At 34.2% G+C, this 20,366-nt stretch overlaps 1 protein-coding gene across 2 annotated transcripts; it reads right to left on the bottom strand.

Annotated features, from left to right (window-relative positions):
* Positions 1–14: 14 nt before the first annotated feature.
* On the bottom strand, positions 15–18,951 carry LOC101508451 (suppressor of mec-8 and unc-52 protein homolog 1-like). Of its 2 annotated transcripts, XM_004516929.4 has the most exons (14): positions 18,795–18,951; positions 18,480–18,690; positions 17,258–17,410; positions 15,409–15,457; positions 11,333–11,416; positions 10,177–10,280; positions 8,860–8,946; positions 8,736–8,789; positions 8,141–8,236; positions 6,530–6,657; positions 2,134–2,260; positions 1,989–2,048; positions 1,782–1,889; positions 15–507 (listed from the first exon to the last, which is right to left on the bottom strand). In XM_004516929.4, exons 1-14 carry the CDS (start codon positions 18,821–18,823, stop codon positions 355–357), a joined length of 1,443 nt encoding a protein of 480 aa, XP_004516986.1. In that variant the 5' UTR covers positions 18,824–18,951; the 3' UTR covers positions 15–354. The 2 variants fall into 2 exon arrangements, with proteins under 2 accessions (XP_004516986.1, XP_073220867.1); XM_073364766.1 differs by lacking the exon at positions 15–507 and having other exon boundaries at positions 2,129–2,260.
* Between the last annotated feature and the right edge of the window lie 1,415 nt (positions 18,952–20,366).

Below are 20,366 nucleotides of genomic sequence, written 5' to 3'. Positions count from 1 at the left end.
CAATGCAAGTTTGGATTTAGCAGGAGGAACAATAATTTTACCTTAAATTAAAGGTGAAAATCGAGGAGAATAAATCATACTACAAGTTCTACCACAGTTTAAGCATTTGGTCCATAGAGAATAATAGAGATATCTCAACCATAGGATTTAAGTACGGTGGATGCAAAGATCATACAAGTTGTAAATTTTAATAAACTATTCAGAACGGCTCATATTCAAATAATCCATTATTAGACTTGAATAATGAAAGAATTTTATCCACGTAACCAAACCTGACTAGTAGGAAAAGACTTGGTTATTGTTGTTGTACAGTCTGTAATAAGACAGTTTTTACAATGCACTTAACATCTTTGACTACCGGATTGCATGAAAGAACAGTTTCAAGTTGCACATTAAATTAGGATACCTGTCTTCACCAACACAGTAAATCCATTCCCCCTTAGGTGAAACACAGGCTGCAACAAAATCTCCGCCCTCTCTTTTACCAGATGAGAAACTCTTTACAACCTACACCAATTGAATGAGAGAAAAAAAAGGCTCAGATAGTGATGATACCTCCAATTATACCTTAGACATACACTTATCTAAACACCACTAGATAACAGTCTTATTGAAATTTCTTAAAGAATTGCCCCTATCCTTTTCCATATGAATAATAGCACACACTGCTAAAAGAAAGAACAAAAAATGTACCCAATTTTGATCTTCAGATGAAAGTATAAAACTAGATCCGTAATTAAGACAGTAGATACAATACTTTACAATTTCCATGACAATGGTATAATTTGCCACACACTATACTGTAAATATATAAAGAAAAGAAACACTTTAAAAACAAAGTTTAGTCCCTCTTAGAGTGACACAACACTATGTACATTAGTCGTAATTACAATGGCAATTTTAAAAACAATTTTGAAAAATGTTGAGATTGATCATCTTCAAAAAATAGATTTAGGAAAAACAGTAATTTAATAGTAACTTCAATTAAATCAATAAACCTATAAAGTTTTAAATTACGTCGTCAAACAGATGCACACTTTTACCTTTATTTTACATACAAAATTTAAAGAAAAATGAATTTCATTTGTATAAAAAAAGGACCGGAACAGGCAAAATTTACAATGTCATCTAATTGTAAAGTGCATCAAACAGATGTTGAACAAGTGATTGATCCTTGGGCTTATCAAACTAGGTCCAAGCATAAACATTAAGTCTGTTGTACGTTTGCAGATCAAACCAAACCGTTATTTAATGCAACAAACTTGATTCTCCAAAACCTAGAGACCTTAATATTTTACAAATTTAGTACCGTAATCTGGAATGAAGAGGTACCTATAAACAAAAATTTAATAGCACATAAAGCAAGTATCTTTTAATCTCAAACAGAAGTTATACAATAACTTATTATCCTCAAAATACAGAAACATATTTGTGGTAAGATACACAATTAAGGGCCCTCCTAGCCAATGGCATTATGGTACCATAACATTTTTCAAGAATTATACATCCTTGGAAATTCTCATTAAAACTAGTGAAAAGAAAGAAAAGCGAGTATAGCATAAGGTTATCCAACCTGCGAGGTTGTCTCAAAGTAAATATCCACATTAAACCAGCATGAATAGGCAGACTTAGGTATACATATCCTTGTCAGATATCAGAACATTCATTATTCATTAAACTTTAAATAAAAGCAATGCAAACAGCCTTAACACTGATCTAGAGACACTGTAGAACTACGTATATATAAAATGACTTCCAGTCATCAACTCTTTGATGTTTACCTGTCCTTGAAGTGTCATGATGTATATTGATGAGGTTTTGTTACAAACAACAATGTGATCAGTATTCTTGGGGAAAATGTAAACAGAGTTAACAGAAGCATCTCCACCCTAGCAGTCCAAAGGAACCAGTAATTAGGCAAACAAAATATGGGGAAATGATATCACAAAACTGAACGAAAAAATAAAACATTTTTTTTAAAGACACACCCTTAAAGGAGGAGGTGGCTTAAATGTCTGTATGCAGTCTGTAGTCTTCAAATCCCAGACCTGCAGTAAGGAGAAAAATTACATGTCTTGCGCACATAAGTGAAAAAAAAGATGCTAGCTACTTGTATATGGTCAAGTACCTTACCTTGACTGTACAATCACTGGATGCAGTAATAACACGACTCCCATCGTTGGTGAAAGTTGCATCGTTCACATAAGATGTATGGCCACGAAACTCTTTCAACATCTTTCCAGATTTGAGGCCATGGATTCTATATTACATAAAGAACCATTGCACTAAGCAGTTGCTAAAGATTTGATTAAATTTGTAAGGTTAAAACATAAATTTACAGCCGCTCTAAAATGAAGACGGGAAGAGCGCTGGCAAGAAACCATGGTGCGAACATTGCAAACGTCCAGGGCACACACGTGATACATGTTGGAAGCTCCATGGAAAACCTCTAAATTGGAAGAAAAAAGAAAGAAACGAAGGTCATGCGCTCCAAGCTGGTACATCTGATCAAGAGAAGCAGTCTCCTTCAAGCCCATCTCCTTTCACCAAGGAACAGTTAGATCAATTGTACAAACTTCTTGAGTCTCAAACTTCTTCTTGCTCTATAGCTCAGAGAGGTAATTTTCCAAATACTGCTCTACTTAGTGTCACTCCCAGCCATACTTGGATTATTGATTCTGGTGCTACTGATCATATGACTGGGGAGTCGAGTCTATTTTCTTCTTATAGCCCTTGTGCAGGTAACCACAAAATTAAAATTGCAGATGGCTCTCTTTCAGCCATTGCAGGGAAAGGTTCTGTTATTCTGTCACCTAAGTTAACCTTAAAAGATGTCTTACATGTTCCTAATTTATCATGTAATCTATTATCCATTACTAAATTAACAAAGGATATAAATTGTCAAGCTAACTTCTTTCATTCTCATTGCACTTTTAAGGATTTGAGCACGGGGAAGATGATTGGCAATGCTAAGGAGAGTGGAGGACTCTATTATCTTGACAATGGACTCGACTTCAAAGACCAACAAAAAACAAGTACCTGCTTTGAATCTATTTTTGTTTCTTCTAATAATGATGATATTATGTTATGGCATTTACGGTTAGGACATCCTAGTTTTCCGTATTTGAAACATTTGTTTCCTAAATTATTTTCTAAGAAGGATCCATCTTTATTTCATTGTGAAACTTGTGAATTTGCTAAACATCACCGTTCTTCTTTTTCTGCACAACCATATAAACAATCAAAACCGTTTGCAGTTATTCATAGTGATGTTTGGGGTCCTAATAGAATAAACACATTTTCTAATAAAAAATGGTTTATAACTTTTATTGATGATCATACTAGAATTTGTTGGGTTTATTTATTGAAAGAAAAATCGGAAGTTGGACAGGTTGTCAAAAATTTCTTTAAAATGGTGCACACTCAATACCAAACAAATATTCAAGTCTTCAGAAGTGACAATGGTAAAGAATATTTTAATATACTTTTGTCCGATTTTTTTCTTGCAAATGGGGTTGTTCATCAAAGTTCTTGTGTTAATACACCCCAACAAAATGGAATTGCAGAGAGAAAGAATAGGCATCTTCTTGAGGTTGCTAGAGCTTTACTATTTGCAAATAAGGTTCCAAAATATTTGTGGGGTGAAGCTGTTTTAACTGCATCATATTTAATCAATCGAATGCCATCTAAAGTTTTAGATTTTCATACACCTCTTGATGTTTTTCGAAATTATTTTCCTTTGACTAGTGTCTCTGCTGATTTGCCACTAAAAGTTTTTGGTTGCACTGCTTTTGTTCATGAACATAAACACCTTGACAAACTCGATCCACGAGCAATAAAATGTGTGTTTACCGGTTACTCTCCAACTCAGAAGGGGTATCGGTGTTTTGAACCAAAATCAAAAAGAATTTTTGTAACCATGGATGTTACTTTTGTTGAAAATCAACCATTTTTTAGTGACATTCATCTTCAGGGGGGAAATTTTAAGGAAGATTCATCTTTTACTTTTGAAAACATCATTACTTTAAGTGATATAGTGTTGTCACAAAATTCTGAGACTTATATTGATGCACCAAAAGAAAATGCCCAAGAATCCATATTGAAACTCAATCCACTTATGAATGAGGTTTCGACAGATTCGGGGGCGACAATTTCAAATGAAAATCACAATGATCAAATTCTTGATCTCAATAATAATAAAGGACCACCTGAAATGCCACAACATAATGACTCAGATAAAGAGACACAAAGCAGGTTTACTACAATTGACCCTACTTGGAAGGGAAATGTCTTTGAAAGAAGAAACCATAAACAGAGAAATGAAGGACCCATTCTCCGACCCTTCCAAGATTCTGAACCAATAGATAATCCAACACATCATCTTGATACATGTAAGTCTTCTTCTATTCTTAAGAGTCATGTCGAGTATCCTGATTTAGACCTTCCTATTGCAATTAGAAAACCTATTAGATCATGCACTAAATATCCTTTGTCTAATTATGTGTCATACTCAAAATTGTCTTCTTCATTTGCTGCATTTACCTCTAAGTTGTCTACTGTAGAAATTCCAAAAAATATACAGGAGGCTCTAAAAATTCCAAAGTGGAAAGAAGCTGTTCTTGAGGAGATGAGAGCTCTTGAGAAGAATCAAACTTGGAGAGTCATGACATTACCTACAGGAAAGAATACTGTTGGCTGTAAATGGGTATTTACTGTGAAATATAATTCTGATAACACAGTTGAAAGATACAAGGCACGCTTGGTTGCTAAAGGGTTTACTCAGACATATGGCATTGATTACTCAGAGACTTTTGCTCCCGTTGCCAAATTAAACACTATTAGAGTTCTCTTGTCCTTGGCAGTGAATTTAGATTGGTCTCTTAACCAACTTGATGTAAAGAATGCTTTTCTGAATGGTGATTTGGAGGAGGAAGTATACATGGATAGCCCACCTGGCTTTGAAGATAAATTTGGTTCAAATGTGTGCAAACTTCAAAAATCCCTTTATGGTCTCAAGCAATCTCCAAGGGCTTGGTTTGAAAAATTCACTCAGTCGGTCAAAAGGCAAGGATATATGCAGGGACAATCAGACTATACTTTGTTCATGAAGTTCTCTAATGTTGGTAAAATTTCAATTTTAATTGTATATGTAGATGATATTATTCTCACAGGAGATGACATTGTTGAGATGGAAAGATTGAAGAAAAATTTGACTAAAGAATTTGAGATCAAAGATTTAGGCACGCTTAAATATTTTCTTGGTATGGAAGTTGCTCGCTCAAAGAAGGGAATTGTTGTTTCTCAAAGAAAATACATCCTAGATCTCTTGGAAGAAACTGGGATGAGTGGGTGTAGACCAGCAGATACTCTTATGGAATTAAATGCTAAACTTTGGGAGAAAGGCAGTGTTCCTGTTGAGATTGGAAGATATCAGAGGTTAGTCGGCAAACTTATTTATCTAGCCCACACTAGACCTGACATTGCTTTCTCTGTGAGTGTTGTAAGTCAATTCATGCATTCTCCCTATGAAGAACACTTGGAGGCAGTTTATCGAATCTTAAGGTACTTGAAATCCAATCCTGGAAAGGGTTTGTGCTTCAAGAAAACTAATGACAGAGAAGTCTCTATATTTACAGATGCTGATTGGGCAGGATCAATTACTGATAGAAAATCCACCACTGGTTATTGTGCCTATGTTTGGGGAAATTTAGTTACTTGGAGAAGTAAGAAACAAGGGGTTGTTGCTCGAAGCAGTGCAGAAGCTGAATTCAGAGCAATGGCTCAAGGAATTTGTGAACTTTTATGGATTCGTAAACTCTTGGACGAAATGAAAATGAAAGTTGACTCACCCTTAAAATTGTTCTATGATAGCAAAACAACAATAAGTATAGCTTACAACCCTGTACAACATGATAGAACCAAGCATATTGAGATTGACTGCCATTTCACAAAAGAAAAAATTGATGCTGGAGTTATATGTCTGCCATTTGTGACTTCCAATCAGCAAACTGCTGATATCTTGACAAAAAGTTTTGCAAGACCCAATTTTGAGCGACTTATAGCCAACTTGGGCATGACAGATATCTATGCACCAACTTGAGGAGGGGTGTTGAAGAATCGAGAGAAATTAGATTTTATTCTCTTTTATTTATATTATTATGTTTATTTTTATTCTGTCATTATTACTCAGTTTTACTATTGTAATTTCTTTTCCTATATAAACAGCTTAGGGCTGTAATAATAAAATATAAAAGTATTTTGTCTTTTACTTTCTTCAATAGTGTTTGCTACTTTGGAGCAACTACTCCCATCAATAATTAATAAAAACATTGCATGTTGGATTCTTGTCATGCCACCAACTATAATTAACGAACTAGCTTACTCGCTCAACTATTACTGCATGAGTGCATGTTAACATGTTACACAACTTTTTTCAGTAGAAATTTGAAGTTTTGGGAGAAGGATCAAGGCCCGTCAAATGGTTATCTCGAGCAAAAACATAAAATATGTAAAATTAACTTAACAAAACCTTGCAGTACTGTCAAATGAAGTACTTAATAACTGGCTTCCATCACGAGAGAAGGAAAGACTTGTGACACCTTGGGAATGAGCACGCTCAAGACGCCGCAAGCATTGACCAGTCCTAATACGCCACACCTAAAATGAGAAGTGAATCATACCGTTTAAAGTTTTACACATCAACAGTTTCAGGTAAAAACAAAAACAAATGCAACATTGACAAGAAATGCCGCTCAATCAACAGAGAAAATTATAAATATTACTTAAAGATCACGAACATTACATTACTATGCATTGATGCATAGGGCATTTGATATCTAGCTTTCAATAAAACGATCCAGTTATATAAAGTTCAAGTAAAAGCTACAAAATTTAAACATCATAAAATAAAAAAATAACAAAGCAAGAAGCAATCATGCAGAAATCATTTCCACTCTAGCAAAAGCTTTGCATCCATGACAATTAAAAATGCCATACCATAATAGTATTGGCGAAGAAATATTTGTTCTATTGACAATTTAGAGGAGTTAAGTACAAAAGCAATGAAACCTCAAGTTTTTTCTCATAAGAATAGAACACAAGTTTTATGTAAACTGAATTACGAGTATATGTTTTGAAATGGATGCGGTGAGTAGGTAAGTATCGGATCATATATGTACCAATACTGATATGTGTGCGAAACACGTGACTATTCATCCCATTAGTTATCGGTTTACAGATATATTTCATCATTTTATAAACTGGAATAGTTATGTACAAGTGGCATACTGTATGAAGCGGAAAAAAAAACACCCAAAATTAAAGATATACTAATCATTAAAGAAAATATAGTCTAGACTCTAGACACACAAATTTCCTTCAATCTAAGGCAATTTAATAAGTCAATAACAACAAAAATTAAGGAGCATTATGAAAAAAGGAAGACAAGCACATTCTCACTAATCAGAAAAATGCATAGCTATGTGAAAGCTAGGAATGACTATGCAGTGCGAAGCGAAGGACATGTAGGAAAAACCAGAGAACCAAAATGGTACTGCCAAAAAAGGGATATAGTCAGAAAAAACACTTGGGCTGCAGGGACATAGTCGAAAACACTGCAGTGCAAATAGAAGGTGACGTTACTGGATATTTTTTTCATGGTGTTGGTGAAGGGATTCTAACTAAAAAAGCCTCCAATACAATGGGTGAAAATAGCAAAAATCTCCCTAAAAATGAGTACGAAATGACAAAAAAAAAGGTGGTCAAAACAGGGATTTTGGCCCTGTTGAGGGTTGCTGCTGCTTCAAAATTTCGTCCACAGAAGGCCAAAATCTCAGCAGCAATCTACAAAAAGCAAAAACCAATGCAACAGAGAACTCAGAGTAGCCATAGGCCACTCCGCCACACACCACTACTAGTGTGATACAATTTGCCACTATTTATAACTCCACCATGCTTTACTGGTGTACAAAATCAAATTCACTAACCAAGTGCTATTTTTAAAGCTAAGTTCAATTTCACAGGATACTGAATGATCATATGTGCAAGCTTTGGAAAGATAAAAAGATGAACAACCATAAATATAAGATTCTTAAAAAGGCTGGCTCTTAATGCCTTAAATGCATATATATATAAAACTCACTTTAATCTTTCCGTCTTGTGACCCAGACGCAATCATCTCTGAATCCCTGCTAAAATCTACACAGAGCACAGCATCATCATGCATCATGAATACTTCCTGCAAGTTCATACAATCAAAAAATGTCTACAGAAAAAATGACAATACTTGTGGTAAATTTTAAGAAACTTCCCTTTATAAAAGAAAAGATAAACAAATGAGCAACTAGCTTTCTCCCTCCCAGTGGAAACCATATTCACTTTGATATTTTTAAATCTCTTTGACAAAAAATACAAGACAGATCTTGAGAGCATGACTTCACATCATTAAAGAAGAGATTATCTCACAAGTAAAAGATGTAATCAGCATATAGATTCTTATTCTTATATATAACATGCAAACCACAAATCATACTTAATGTTACAGCAAAAGATAAACTAAATTCTGATAGCATGAAGTTCCTTTTTAATAGCTTTGAATGCACCTATAAAAGTAAAGATGCTGAGAAAAACTAAGTGTTTTGAACACCAACAAGCGAAGAAAACTTTCCCCAGAAGTTCATCATCACACACAAGGCATTATATTTATATATAAACAGTTTAAATAAAAACGAACTCACATCTGCCTGGTACTGGAGATCTTTCTTCAGTTTTCCACTTATGTAATCCCAGACCTAGAAATATGTCCACAAATGAGCCAAAAAAGCAGCCGACAATGAAAGTTTTGAATCCAACTATGCATACCTCAATAAACCCATCAACCGAACATGATACAAGAAATTGCCCATCTGGTGAAAATCGAGCACATTCTGCATGACTTTTTGCCCCAAACTAGAACCACACAGGCAGACACGAGAAAAGGGTTAGGCTATGGATTCTTCAACTTAAAAGGGTAACTAATGATGAATAACAAATTTTATAGAAAAGAATAGTAGAGAAATATGAAGGAATAGAATAAGACAACCTCTAGAAGGTAACATAAATAAGTCAAATTAACTTGATTGTTCAATTGATAACTAATGACCGAGTATGATGAGTCACATTCATATCACATAGCAATGCAATCCAGATCACAAAAATACTACCAGTTCAGTGACAAAAAACCAGGTTGTGGCTCAAAGGATGGTTGCAGAGATAATCTACTATGATCACTGCAAGCCATCGACTTTCAATGTCCATACAATCATGTTAAATCCATGTCCCAATTTGCATAGTATCCTTCTGACACCATAAACAGGAACAAAAACCAAAGCCCTCCAAAGCTTATAATATAAAATCCATTGAACCAAATAACCGTCCTTCTTCCTCGTCACAAGACTAAAGGTCATATCTCATTCTCATAATTTTCTCGAACTCTTTGACCATCCCGAAAAAAATAAACTAAAAGAAAAGATGCACAGCCACCTAAAGAGATAAAGCCAGCCATCTGTTTTCTAATAATCTAATTACAAAATAACAGAACAAGTAAAACTGAGAAATATAACAAAAATAAGCCAACGCCCAATCATAACAGTAAAGCTACAAACAACCTAGTTATACACATTAATGCTAGACAACATGCTGCCAAAAACAATTTCGAAGACTTGTAGCAAACAAAATACTCAAAGAAATATCATTTTTCTTAGTCATGTGAAATGCAAACGAGATACCATAACACCCATGCAGATACAGAACCTCTGTTAAAACCCTAACCACACCCCTTTCAGAACCCCCATATCCCATTCTGCCTAAGCCAATAATCAATAAATTAAGAAGAGCGGAAATAGATAAATGAAAAAAACATGTTCCATTGAAGCAATAGAATCACATAATAGAATACCATAAAATAATAGGGAATCAACTTTAAAGTAAGATTCGACATCGCAAAGAAAAACAGAACTATAAGGAAAGCAATAAATAATTTGATGGCAGACAGTTCATTCTTCCAATAAAAAGTCAATGCAGAACTATACTTGGCTCGGCACATTTGTTGTTGTTGTTGTCTCTTCAAGTGTTGCTCACATGTCCTTATCCACTAAAGTGTAACAAATAACAATGCCTTGAAGGATATAAAAAGCATACCTTTATAGTGTGAGAAAGAGTTGTTGGATACATGTCATCCACATCTTGTTTCATAGCAGCTGTTCCACGAAACAAATCAAACTGCGTTCCTGGAGGAAGTAAACCTGCAAGATCCCAAAGGAAAGCATCCCCATCAAGACAAAATTATCGGCTAAGTAACATATGATGTACAGACACGATACAGCGATACTGCATTTGTTAAATTAAAAGAATAACATAAAAAAAGTAAATAATTTAAAGACATTAATAAATATATAAAATAAAGACTGCAAATTATTGTCATATAAAAATCTAAACTCTACACATTACACCTACAATCTAAATAAAATTTTCTTGCTCACCCAAGAAATACCACACTCTACATATTTCCACCAGGCACATCAAAGAAACAACTTCTTCATTTTGTGGCTGTGGCTCAGACCATTTTGATTTACAAAAAATTTGATTAATTGAATTACTGTAATTTTAAAAAATTCCTGAGAAAACTATTAATATTGTTCAGAATTAAATATTCTATAAGTGTAAATGGTTAAATGAAGGCATACAATGATTTTCAATATCTGACACACCCTTCACATGAAGCCTGGCTTGATAAAGAAATGATGGTGGGTGGTAAGTAAAACTATGCTAATCCTTCAGTAGGGATGTAAGGACATAGGGTAAGTAAAGTGAAGTGAAGTTAAGAGTGAACTAAATTGCAATTAAGTGGGAAGTTTCAATTTTCAAAGCAAATAGAGCGAATAGTCACAAAGTAAGGTCAAAAGTCACAGCATGTCTATCTACAGAACATTTTACAGCGTATCAATGGCATACAAACGGCATCCAATGGTGTACTCTGACACGTATCCATATCAAATACATATCTAATACGAATACAGGGTGGAAAATCGTGCATCGGTCCGTCATAGGTGGCAACCAAGCATTTTATCATTTCCAAGCATGGCAAATTTAGCCATGTCAAAACATTAAAAACAAATTTCTTCTCTGCTTACTTATCATTAGAGAAATGAAAGATGCATCTCTAGAACTGAATTTAAAAATTGAATTCATTCTTAGACATCTATATGTTGCCAATATGAACAATGGTCCACATCGCTTAGGTACTTGAGCCAAAAGAATAAAAAAAAATCAACGACAAATAGTATTACCAGGTTACCTTGATGCTGCTGCCACTTCAAAGCCTGGCCAATTAAAGCCATTAATCGCGAAGGTGGTACTACAGTCACTTCTTCTGCAAGAGCTGAAAATCCAAACACAGACGTTTGATTGTTCAATAACGTGAATTGGAGAACATGTCAAAGAAGTCCAACAATATAAGTATCTTATGGCCATCATACAAAACGACTGAGAAATAGAGAGACACATAAAAAGGGTTTAACAGAAGTGGATGAAATAGATAAATTCTCTCGGTCCAATTTATGATAAAAAGTACCACTCCAGCATAAACAAGAAATTTTGACATATTTTTAGCCTCTATAAAATAGAAAATGTTCTGGTCCCCATAAATTTTATATAGGTTTTTGGTCCCTGTACTAAACAAAAATAGTACAACGACTAAAAGCATATATAACCGAAATTTTTATCACACATCTGTAAGAGCTGTGATGTGGTATAGGATGAATGGAGTAAAAAGCAATCAAGAAATAAACTCAACGTCGTAGTGTTAGAATATTAGAAAATATCTTATAATATCTTTTATATTATATTAGAGTATCTTAAATTATTTTTTAGGATCAATTTATAATCATAGAGACATCTTAAAATATCTCTCATTATTATTATGATTTATTCCTTATTTTGGATTGAGTCTATGTTTTTCTATAAATAGAGATTAGTATTGGGTCTTTTGTAATCAAATCAGCATTAAGCTATTATCAATAATATTTAAACCTTTATTATTTTCTCTCCTCTTTTTCTCTAAAATCCCACAACTTCAACATGGTATCTAGAGCCTATTTTGATCCTCCTTGAACAATTCCGCCTCTATTCCGCTGCCGAGTTCCCAACAATTAGGGAATATAATTATAGTTTATCTTTTCTAACATTCCAATATTCAGTGAGATTTTTTCGGTAAACCGTGTCCCAATTCCGGTTTACCCCTTCTTTGTAGCTTTTCGTTTATTTTTCAGCAGATCAGTCACAACACTGTTCATCGCGCGGTACTGTTTACCGCAATAAAAAAAAAAATCTCTGCCGTATCCCTTATCTGTATCGATCACCGACGGGTATATCCTTAGTCTATTTAAACACATAAGCTCTGGCCGAAACCCTAAAAAAACTTTTTTTAACACATCAAAACCCTAATTTTCGACTAGTTAACTTTTGCCCCCAGAAACACACACCGCTCCATCTCTCCAATTTTTCTCTATCCAATTACTTCTTTGTTCTTCATCCACAAGATTAACAAGGGTAATGCTGAAATCATTACCCTTGTTGAACTCATCAAGAAGGGAGACAAGGTTGGTTCATCAGAAGCTGCATTGCTTGCCAAGCTAGGCATAAGGCCCTTTTCATATGGTCTTGTGGTGCTTTCCGTTTATGATAATGGTTCAGTATTTACCCCTGAGGTTCTTGATCTCACTGAGGATGCTCTCATTGAGAAGTTTGCTATTGGTGTCTCAGTGGTGACTTCACTTTCGTTGGCCATCTCATACCTAACACTTGCTTCTGCTCCTCACATGTTCGTGAATGCCTACAAGAATGTTTTTGCTGTCGCAGTTGCAACAGAATATTCTTTCCCTGAGGCTGACAAGGTCAAGGAGTTCCTAAAGGACCCAAGCAAGTTTTCTGTAGCTGCAGTTGCTGCCCCAACTGCTGATTCTGGTACTGTCTCTGCTGCTGCTACCAAGGAGGAGGAGAAAAAGGATGAATTGATGGTATAGTCTATGTTATTGATCCTGGATTTGCTATGCAGAATGAGTTGTTTGAGGATAGCCTTAGAGGTGCAGGAATTCAAGGAGTAGAAGCCGACACAAAGTTGTATGTTTCCAACTTGGACCGTGGAGTAACCAATGAAGAAATAAGGGAACTTTTCTCTGAGCTTGGAGATTTGAAGCACTATGTTGTTCAATTTGACATTGAAGAATCTGCTCAGAATGTAATTGATAAGTTAAATGGTTCTGGTTAGTCTAATGGTTATGGTTTTGTTCAATTTAATAATGTTTATGTGAAAAAACCTATCTGAGTGGATGAGTTGTGAAAGGTATTTGGAGAATATGGCACCATTATTAGTGCTGTTTTGATGAGAGATGCAGATGGTAGATCAAAGTGTTTTGGTTTTGTCAATTTCGAAAATCCAGACAATACTGCTAATGTTGTGGAGGCATTGAATGGGTGTCCTGATTCTGATTCTGGGAATAGTGGTCCCACAGATTGTGGTGTCCTTGGGAAGTGGACTGTGGGATCAGATTTTTGGTGGATGAAACTCTCCAGCCTTTGCCTGGCAGCTGTTGCAGCCCTTATGAGAGGGCTCTTAGCTGACAGGTTTGGAAGATTTGCAATTCAATTGATGAGATTCTTCTTGGTGCACGATTATTCTCTCTTCGATGGTTCCAGATTTGTCCTAACTCTCCAATTTTGATCAACGAAAATATGTGTCATTGTTCAAACAACCGTTATCTCTCCTGTTTTGGACGCATTTTCTTATTTCGTTGATTGATCATGGCTTCGTTTCGTTAGAGTCGCGCTGCTTCTTCTTCGGTGTTTGTCATGCAATTTAGTTATTATTAATAGATTATAATAGTGGCTTATATTCCCACCGACGATCATTCTGGTGGTGTCCCTTTTTCCACATATGAATCATATTAGTGATGACTTCTTCCTCCGTTGATAGTTATTTTGACGGTGTCTTTTATTTTCATGACTTACTTTATTTTGGCAATTTGTCCCAGATACACTGGTCTTGCCTTTCTCTCCTTGAAGCACGCCTCTCTTTCCTTGAAGCAGATTCAAGTTTAAATATTTTGAGTCTCCATTATTATCGGTTTGAAACTTCCAAATGCAGTTTTTTTAGAAGAACTGAGCTTGCTTTGTTCAATTGCCTGCCATGAATTTCTCTCAGGCTAATGATCAATCAGCCTATCTGGCTAGGCTATATTTATAGCAATTCTCTCCGACTTCACATACATCCCTGAGTTGCCTCTCCATCTTTTTAATTATTTTGTGGAGTAAAACATTGTTTTCTTGTAGCAAGCTAAAGCTTACTAAAGCTTTAACTTGAGGGGGAGTGTTAGAATATTAGAAAATATCTTATAATATCTTTTATATTATATTTCTTAGGATCAATTTATAATCATAGAGATATCTTAAAATATCTCTGATTATTATTATGATTTATTCCTTATTTAAGATTGAGTATATGTTTTTCTATAAATAGAGATTAGTATTGAGTCTTTTGTAATCAAATCAGTATTAAGCTATTATCAATAATATTTAAACCTTTATTATTTTCTCTCCTCTTTTTCTCTAAAATCCCACAACTTCAACACGTAGAGATCAGGTTATTACTACAGATGAGTGAACACACAAGCCAAGATAGGATTAGGAGGAAATTGAGGTAACGCTTAATGGTGGTTTAGGCATATGTGAAAAAGACTAGTAAATGCCTCGCTGAGAAGGGTAAATAAAAAAGAGAAAAGTCCAATCGTTATTAAGACATAAAAGAAGATAAAAACAGAAGCTATAATCCAATAAATTAAGAAAGATACGGATTCAGAAGGATTATCATTAGGCATAATATATGACAATACTATGCTTGATCTGTGTGGCCGACATCCCAAAGAGAGAAAACGCTTTCGGTTTTGTTTTATGCTTGTTGGTATTGAGTCTATTGACCTATTAGTCATGCATTATGCCTTAGCTTAATTATGATTGCTACTTTGTTATAGTAATTCCATGAACCACTATGGTCCTATAGGCAATAGGTTTCAGTCAGCTGCTCCACATCATTATCCAGCATTGACTGCTATAAATCTTATATCTTCAATGGCAAGTTAATACTGGGAAAATTAGAAGGAAATAATGAAAGAGTTTTTCGCCTAATCATTTTCAGTAAACAAAGAATATTTTAATAAAAATTCAAAAAAATAGAACCTCAATGACAAATAGTATTTCAAGCAATGAAGAAAGAAATTTTCTTTATTTTCAATCGAGAAAGAGATATTTACTTTAATCATTAAATTAGTATCATATCACAATGAGCGCAGTAAGTACAAGAAAGGAAAAGACAAAAACCTTGGGCTATTTGTGCACGTCGCTTGTCTTTTGTTGAATCTTGATAAGCCTATCACATAGAACACAAGTCACAAACCCTTGTGCATTGAACCAAACATAAGAGGTTTAACAAATATTGATTCCTAGTCCATGGCTAGTAATAAACTCATAACTTGTTCTATAATCTGTAATTCCCATTTTTCAAAGAGCGCACGAGAATATTAAGTCAAATTTTGAGGTTTAGCAGGAAGGCCGCCAGGTGTTTCTATGTAACTAACACTCCTTTGCATTTACAAAAGCAGAGATATAATTTACGCACCATAAAAGTTAAATATAGTACATACTAAAATAAATTTGAGAAAGTGAGACAAATTAAAATTCTTTCAAACAAAATATTAATTTTATTAAAACTAAAACAAAGATATCAAAATACTTTATAATTTTCTACTAATGGTGCATGTGACTCCACCTAATAATGCGTTTGCAATTTTGCATGCAAGCAAGGATAAAGAATATAGGAGATGTCCATAAGAATAAACTCAGACAAAGGAATGTTTGGATGGAGGACATAGGAGGCTAAGGTAAAGAAGAGCAAATTTTTCATTTCATGTAAACATTATCCATAATTGAGATATTTTAAATGAGAGGAAGAGGAACAAAATGAAGATTTCCGTGTGACTTTCCAATCATCTCTCAGTCGTTTATGAACACACACACCTTATAATTCTCTAAAATAAAATTGAAAATTACCCCCAATTCATTTGCATCTTAATACTCTCTAAAATAAAGGAAACTAGGGATGGAAAAAGGCTGCCCAATCAATGCATATAAAGATAGCAACTCCACCGAAGCATCCATGAACACAGCCGAAGATAATCCGACATAATATATTCCAAATCAAGTTTGGGGACAAAGAAACACCCTTATAGATACAAGGTATTGGAGCATGTAGCATTAGTTTAGGTTGCTGAAATCTCAAGCTCGTACATGAAACAAAGTGCAAACAATATGACAGTTTTGTAAATTGTATTAAAATGTGAAAAGATGAAATAAAAACAGAAATCATTTTCTCAAACCAAACAATCCCTTGGTTTTTCGTTCACTCAAATATCTACGATAATGACAACCCTTTGAATAATAAAAAAAAACTGCTGTACAGGTTATGCAATCAGGATAGATGAAGTTGATAAGGAAAAGCCAGAAAAACTCGAAAAAAGAAACATTTACAGCCCAAATGATTTCCCAACCAAAACTCAACACAATTGCCACCAAAAATCTAAAGAAAAAGTGGTCTAATTTCTAAAGTAAACGGATGTACAGGTAATAAACTTTCAAGAACAAACACAAGAAAGCAGTAATTGTCGGAGTATCGTTCTGCTTGTCCTTATCTAAACCATATTAGCTCTAATTGACGTCGAAAAGAATAAATCGCTAAAATAAAAATTAACCAATTAACTCCAAATCCTGACAACCACCCACAGAACAGAAGCATGAGAAGTACCTCATTAAACAAATTAAAAAAATACATTCACAAAGGTGTCATTTCTAATGCATTGATTACCCAGTTCCTATAGAGAATTAAAAGGTTTCACCAAAGAATCATTTATACTTGAAGCATTACAAGCACAGCAAGGAAGCAACGACCACCTCATGTCGAAGCAAAAATTTCTTTTTCCAAAATAAGTAAATTTAATTGGTACTAGTATAAATGCATACACATATGAAGTAATTATTTTATACAATGCCAAATGATAACACAATTTTAGCAGAGTACAGAAACAAAATAGCAAGAACTGAAATAAGCAAGGAGTTGTTTGATTTGGAAAACTTAAAATTGTAAAATATGAAGCATTAGAAAAAGGTTCCTGACCTCATTTGGGTCAAAATACGTTCTAACTAGAAGATGCTCAAGACGCAAATATCTTTCAGGTTGCTCTTGTTTCATGACACCCATCACCTGTGTTTGCCTTAAAATAGAGCGTGCAGTATCCAGTTCTCTAAGTTCAATCATTTCTAATACAATCTGCATCATAACCATATCAATAAAAAATTTAATCTATATGTACCCAAGAAAAAATTCAACTCTATTTAAAACAATACTAAAGTAACTGAAACAAATTAATATTATTAGTGTTATGACGATAAAGTAAGAGTTTATGAACAGACCGACACAGCCATATTCATTAAAAAGTTTTGGGATTATATGTGCTCAATAACCTTTATCCACACATGTGGACAAAAATGTTAACACCTTAAACTTATAATCATTTTTTCTCAAGTGAATAAGCTCTTGAAAGCTATAGGGTCAGTTTGGATTGGCTTATTCGAGCTTATCTTCTGGCATAAGCACTTGTAAGACTTTGGGTTTGGGAGAGCTTATGACATGTCCATAAGATGTTTTAAGCTTATTTCCATAAGCTCTTCAAGATACCTTATGAAATCAACTTATAGCTTATATGAAAACAAGTTAACTTATTTTATCTTTTGTTGTATAAATAGTTTATAGCATAAACACTTGTTGAAAGCTAAGCCAAATTTGATCGTAGGTTTTTCATCTCAATTTTGCCATTTAAATTGTTCATAAATAATTTGGCAGATGCTACGATGGACCACCTTCATAAGTCTTCTACCATAGACCAATTCTTGATAGGCACCCGAAATTTTAACAACAATTGATGATGCTCCTCGGAAATATAAATTAACAATCCTCTTGGTCTTTATGACTGAGACAATGACTCAGTATATGTTTGTTTGATATAAATAAGGAGAAAACAATGTATTCTCAAAACTCAACTGGTTGAACCGACATCAATTAGATGACCGTCTTAGCTATAAAGACAAGGAGAACACGTTAACTTATACTTCTTACTTTTTGAGGAGTGTCATCGATCTTTAGAATTTGAATGACTTTTAAGTAGTGTTTCAAAGTGGACCACCTATCAAGGTTAGGTGGACCAGGTAAAATTTTCTTATAATACCTATAAACTTATTATAATAACTTTTCTCATGTGAATAAGGTCTAGTAAGCTAAAATCTAATATAAATTTGAGCATAGTTAGTTAGATAAAAATGAGTGACATGGTGGAAACTACCTGTTCATACAAATCCTCCAATTTATTCCTTGGAAGTTTAAGTTGAGAAACTTGAGGCAAAATTGCATCCCATCTTCCACTATTAATATCAGCAACAAATGTTTCAATGCTGTCAACAGTATTTAGAGAAACTTGGCACTCATTCTGCAGTGTCTGAAATGTTTGATGCAACGAATTTTCTTTGCAGAATTGAAGAACAGTTTTAATCACACTGAAAATGCCAAAAACAATGTCGTTTGATTTCGGAAGAATAACTATATAAGCTAGAATTAAATTTAATAGGGTTAAAAATAGGTTTTAGGAAATGAAACTCACTCTCGAGCTTCGATTTCTAGCGTAGACATTGATTTGTTATGGAATTACAATATGAGAGACTGAGGGGGTGAGTTTGTGTAGAAGCGTTCTTGTCTTCTTCTACCTTCAGATTGTTGCAGAAGAGATAAATTACTGGGTCCAGTGTTTTAAAATCCGGTCTGAACCGGATGGACCGACAGTCTCAGTAGATAACAGACCCTGATCCGGTCCAATCAAGTTATATTTTTAAATTAAAAATTTATTAAAAAGAAAAGAAAAACAATTGGAGCACATAAATTTTTCCATTTTGCTACCAACACCCCCTATTTTACTATCCACACCCCTCAAATTTTTTAAAAAACTTAAATTCTTAAATTGTCATTCCCTTTATTTCAATCTTCTTCTTCTTCATTGACCTAATCCATCTTTTTCCTCTTCATTCTATCTTCATCATTTTCATTCAACATCTTTTTCATTTTCTTCAATCATCACCAACCATCTTCAACATCTTCATCAACCATCTTCAACATCTTCATCGATCATCTTCTACTAAGATTTTGATATTGAGTTTCTTCATCATTCATCAATCATCAAGTGAGCATCATCAATCATAAATCAATCATCACTTGTTGTGAATCAAGTAAGCATGAACCTTTGTTGTTGTTGTTTTTTTTTGTACATTATTGTAGTTGTTTCTGTTTATGATTACGTATGCAATGTCTAAAACCTTAAAATCAAATTTTTATTTTTGACGATGATGAAAACCTTTGCTGCCCTAAACCCAGAAACGTATGTGAACTCAGTTCACGTACACAAAACCATTTTCAAAAACCCAGAAACGTAAGTGAACTCAGTTCATGAACCATGTTCGTGAAATGAGTTCACGTAGGGTGTACGTGATATGAGTTGACGTAAGACATAGTGATACCACATACGTGAACTGAATTCACACTTGGTTGATTTATCACTTTTTGATACCTTACTTTTGCCTTTTTTGGGTGCACCATTTGTTTTAACTTTGTCAACAAGTGGACACATCGACGTAGTCGATTGATACGCGATCTCTTGTAATTTACCTTTAAGTGCAATTTTTTCAGGTACATCAAGTTCATCAAACTTTGTCATTGTCACATCTATTTCATGTTTCACAGATAATTCTAGAGGTTTACCCGATACATAATCATGAAAAGTTAATTTAGTCAACCAAACATGAATAACGTATAATAGAATGGAATGGGGATCATACTATACCTGACTATTTCACATGCACAAGGTAGACCATGTGTTCTCCTAACTGTGCAATGATATTCAGACTTATCTATACCTACATGCTTCACGGGATCAAACTCTTTCGCAATGTGATCTATTGCATTTTTTGACACAACACTACGCAAATTGGCGTACAATCTGTTACTATGTCGATTGACCTTTTGAATTATGCCTTTTTCAAATGATGCTATTAGATCACTTTGTTGTAATACAATCATACTATTGATGGTTTCCCAAACACTACATATATCACCAATGTTGTCTTGTATTCTTTTCAATGTCCAGTGCGCTGACTCAACCCTTTGTGTTGTGGTGTTCCCAAAG

Source organism: Cicer arietinum, unplaced genomic scaffold (genome assembly GCF_000331145.2).
Source record: "Cicer arietinum cultivar CDC Frontier isolate Library 1 unplaced genomic scaffold, Cicar.CDCFrontier_v2.0 Ca_scaffold_5826_v2.0, whole genome shotgun sequence".
Taxonomy (NCBI): domain Eukaryota; kingdom Viridiplantae; phylum Streptophyta; class Magnoliopsida; order Fabales; family Fabaceae; genus Cicer; species Cicer arietinum.
Note: the sequence above shows the minus strand (reverse complement) of the source record. Positions and strands in the feature narration are given on the sequence as shown.

Coding starts and splice junctions, on each gene's coding strand:
- LOC101508451 (XM_004516929.4), bottom strand. CDS start 18,823: ATGTCTACGCTAGAAATCGAAGCTCGAGA. Junction 17,411..18,479: donor TGGAGGATTTGTATGAACAG/GTAGTTTCCACC, acceptor GTTATGATGCAG/ATTGTATTAGAAATGATTGA. Junction 8,947..10,176: donor CTCTTTCTCACACTATAAAG/GTATGCTTTTTA, acceptor GTGTGGTTCTAG/TTTGGGGCAAAAAGTCATGC.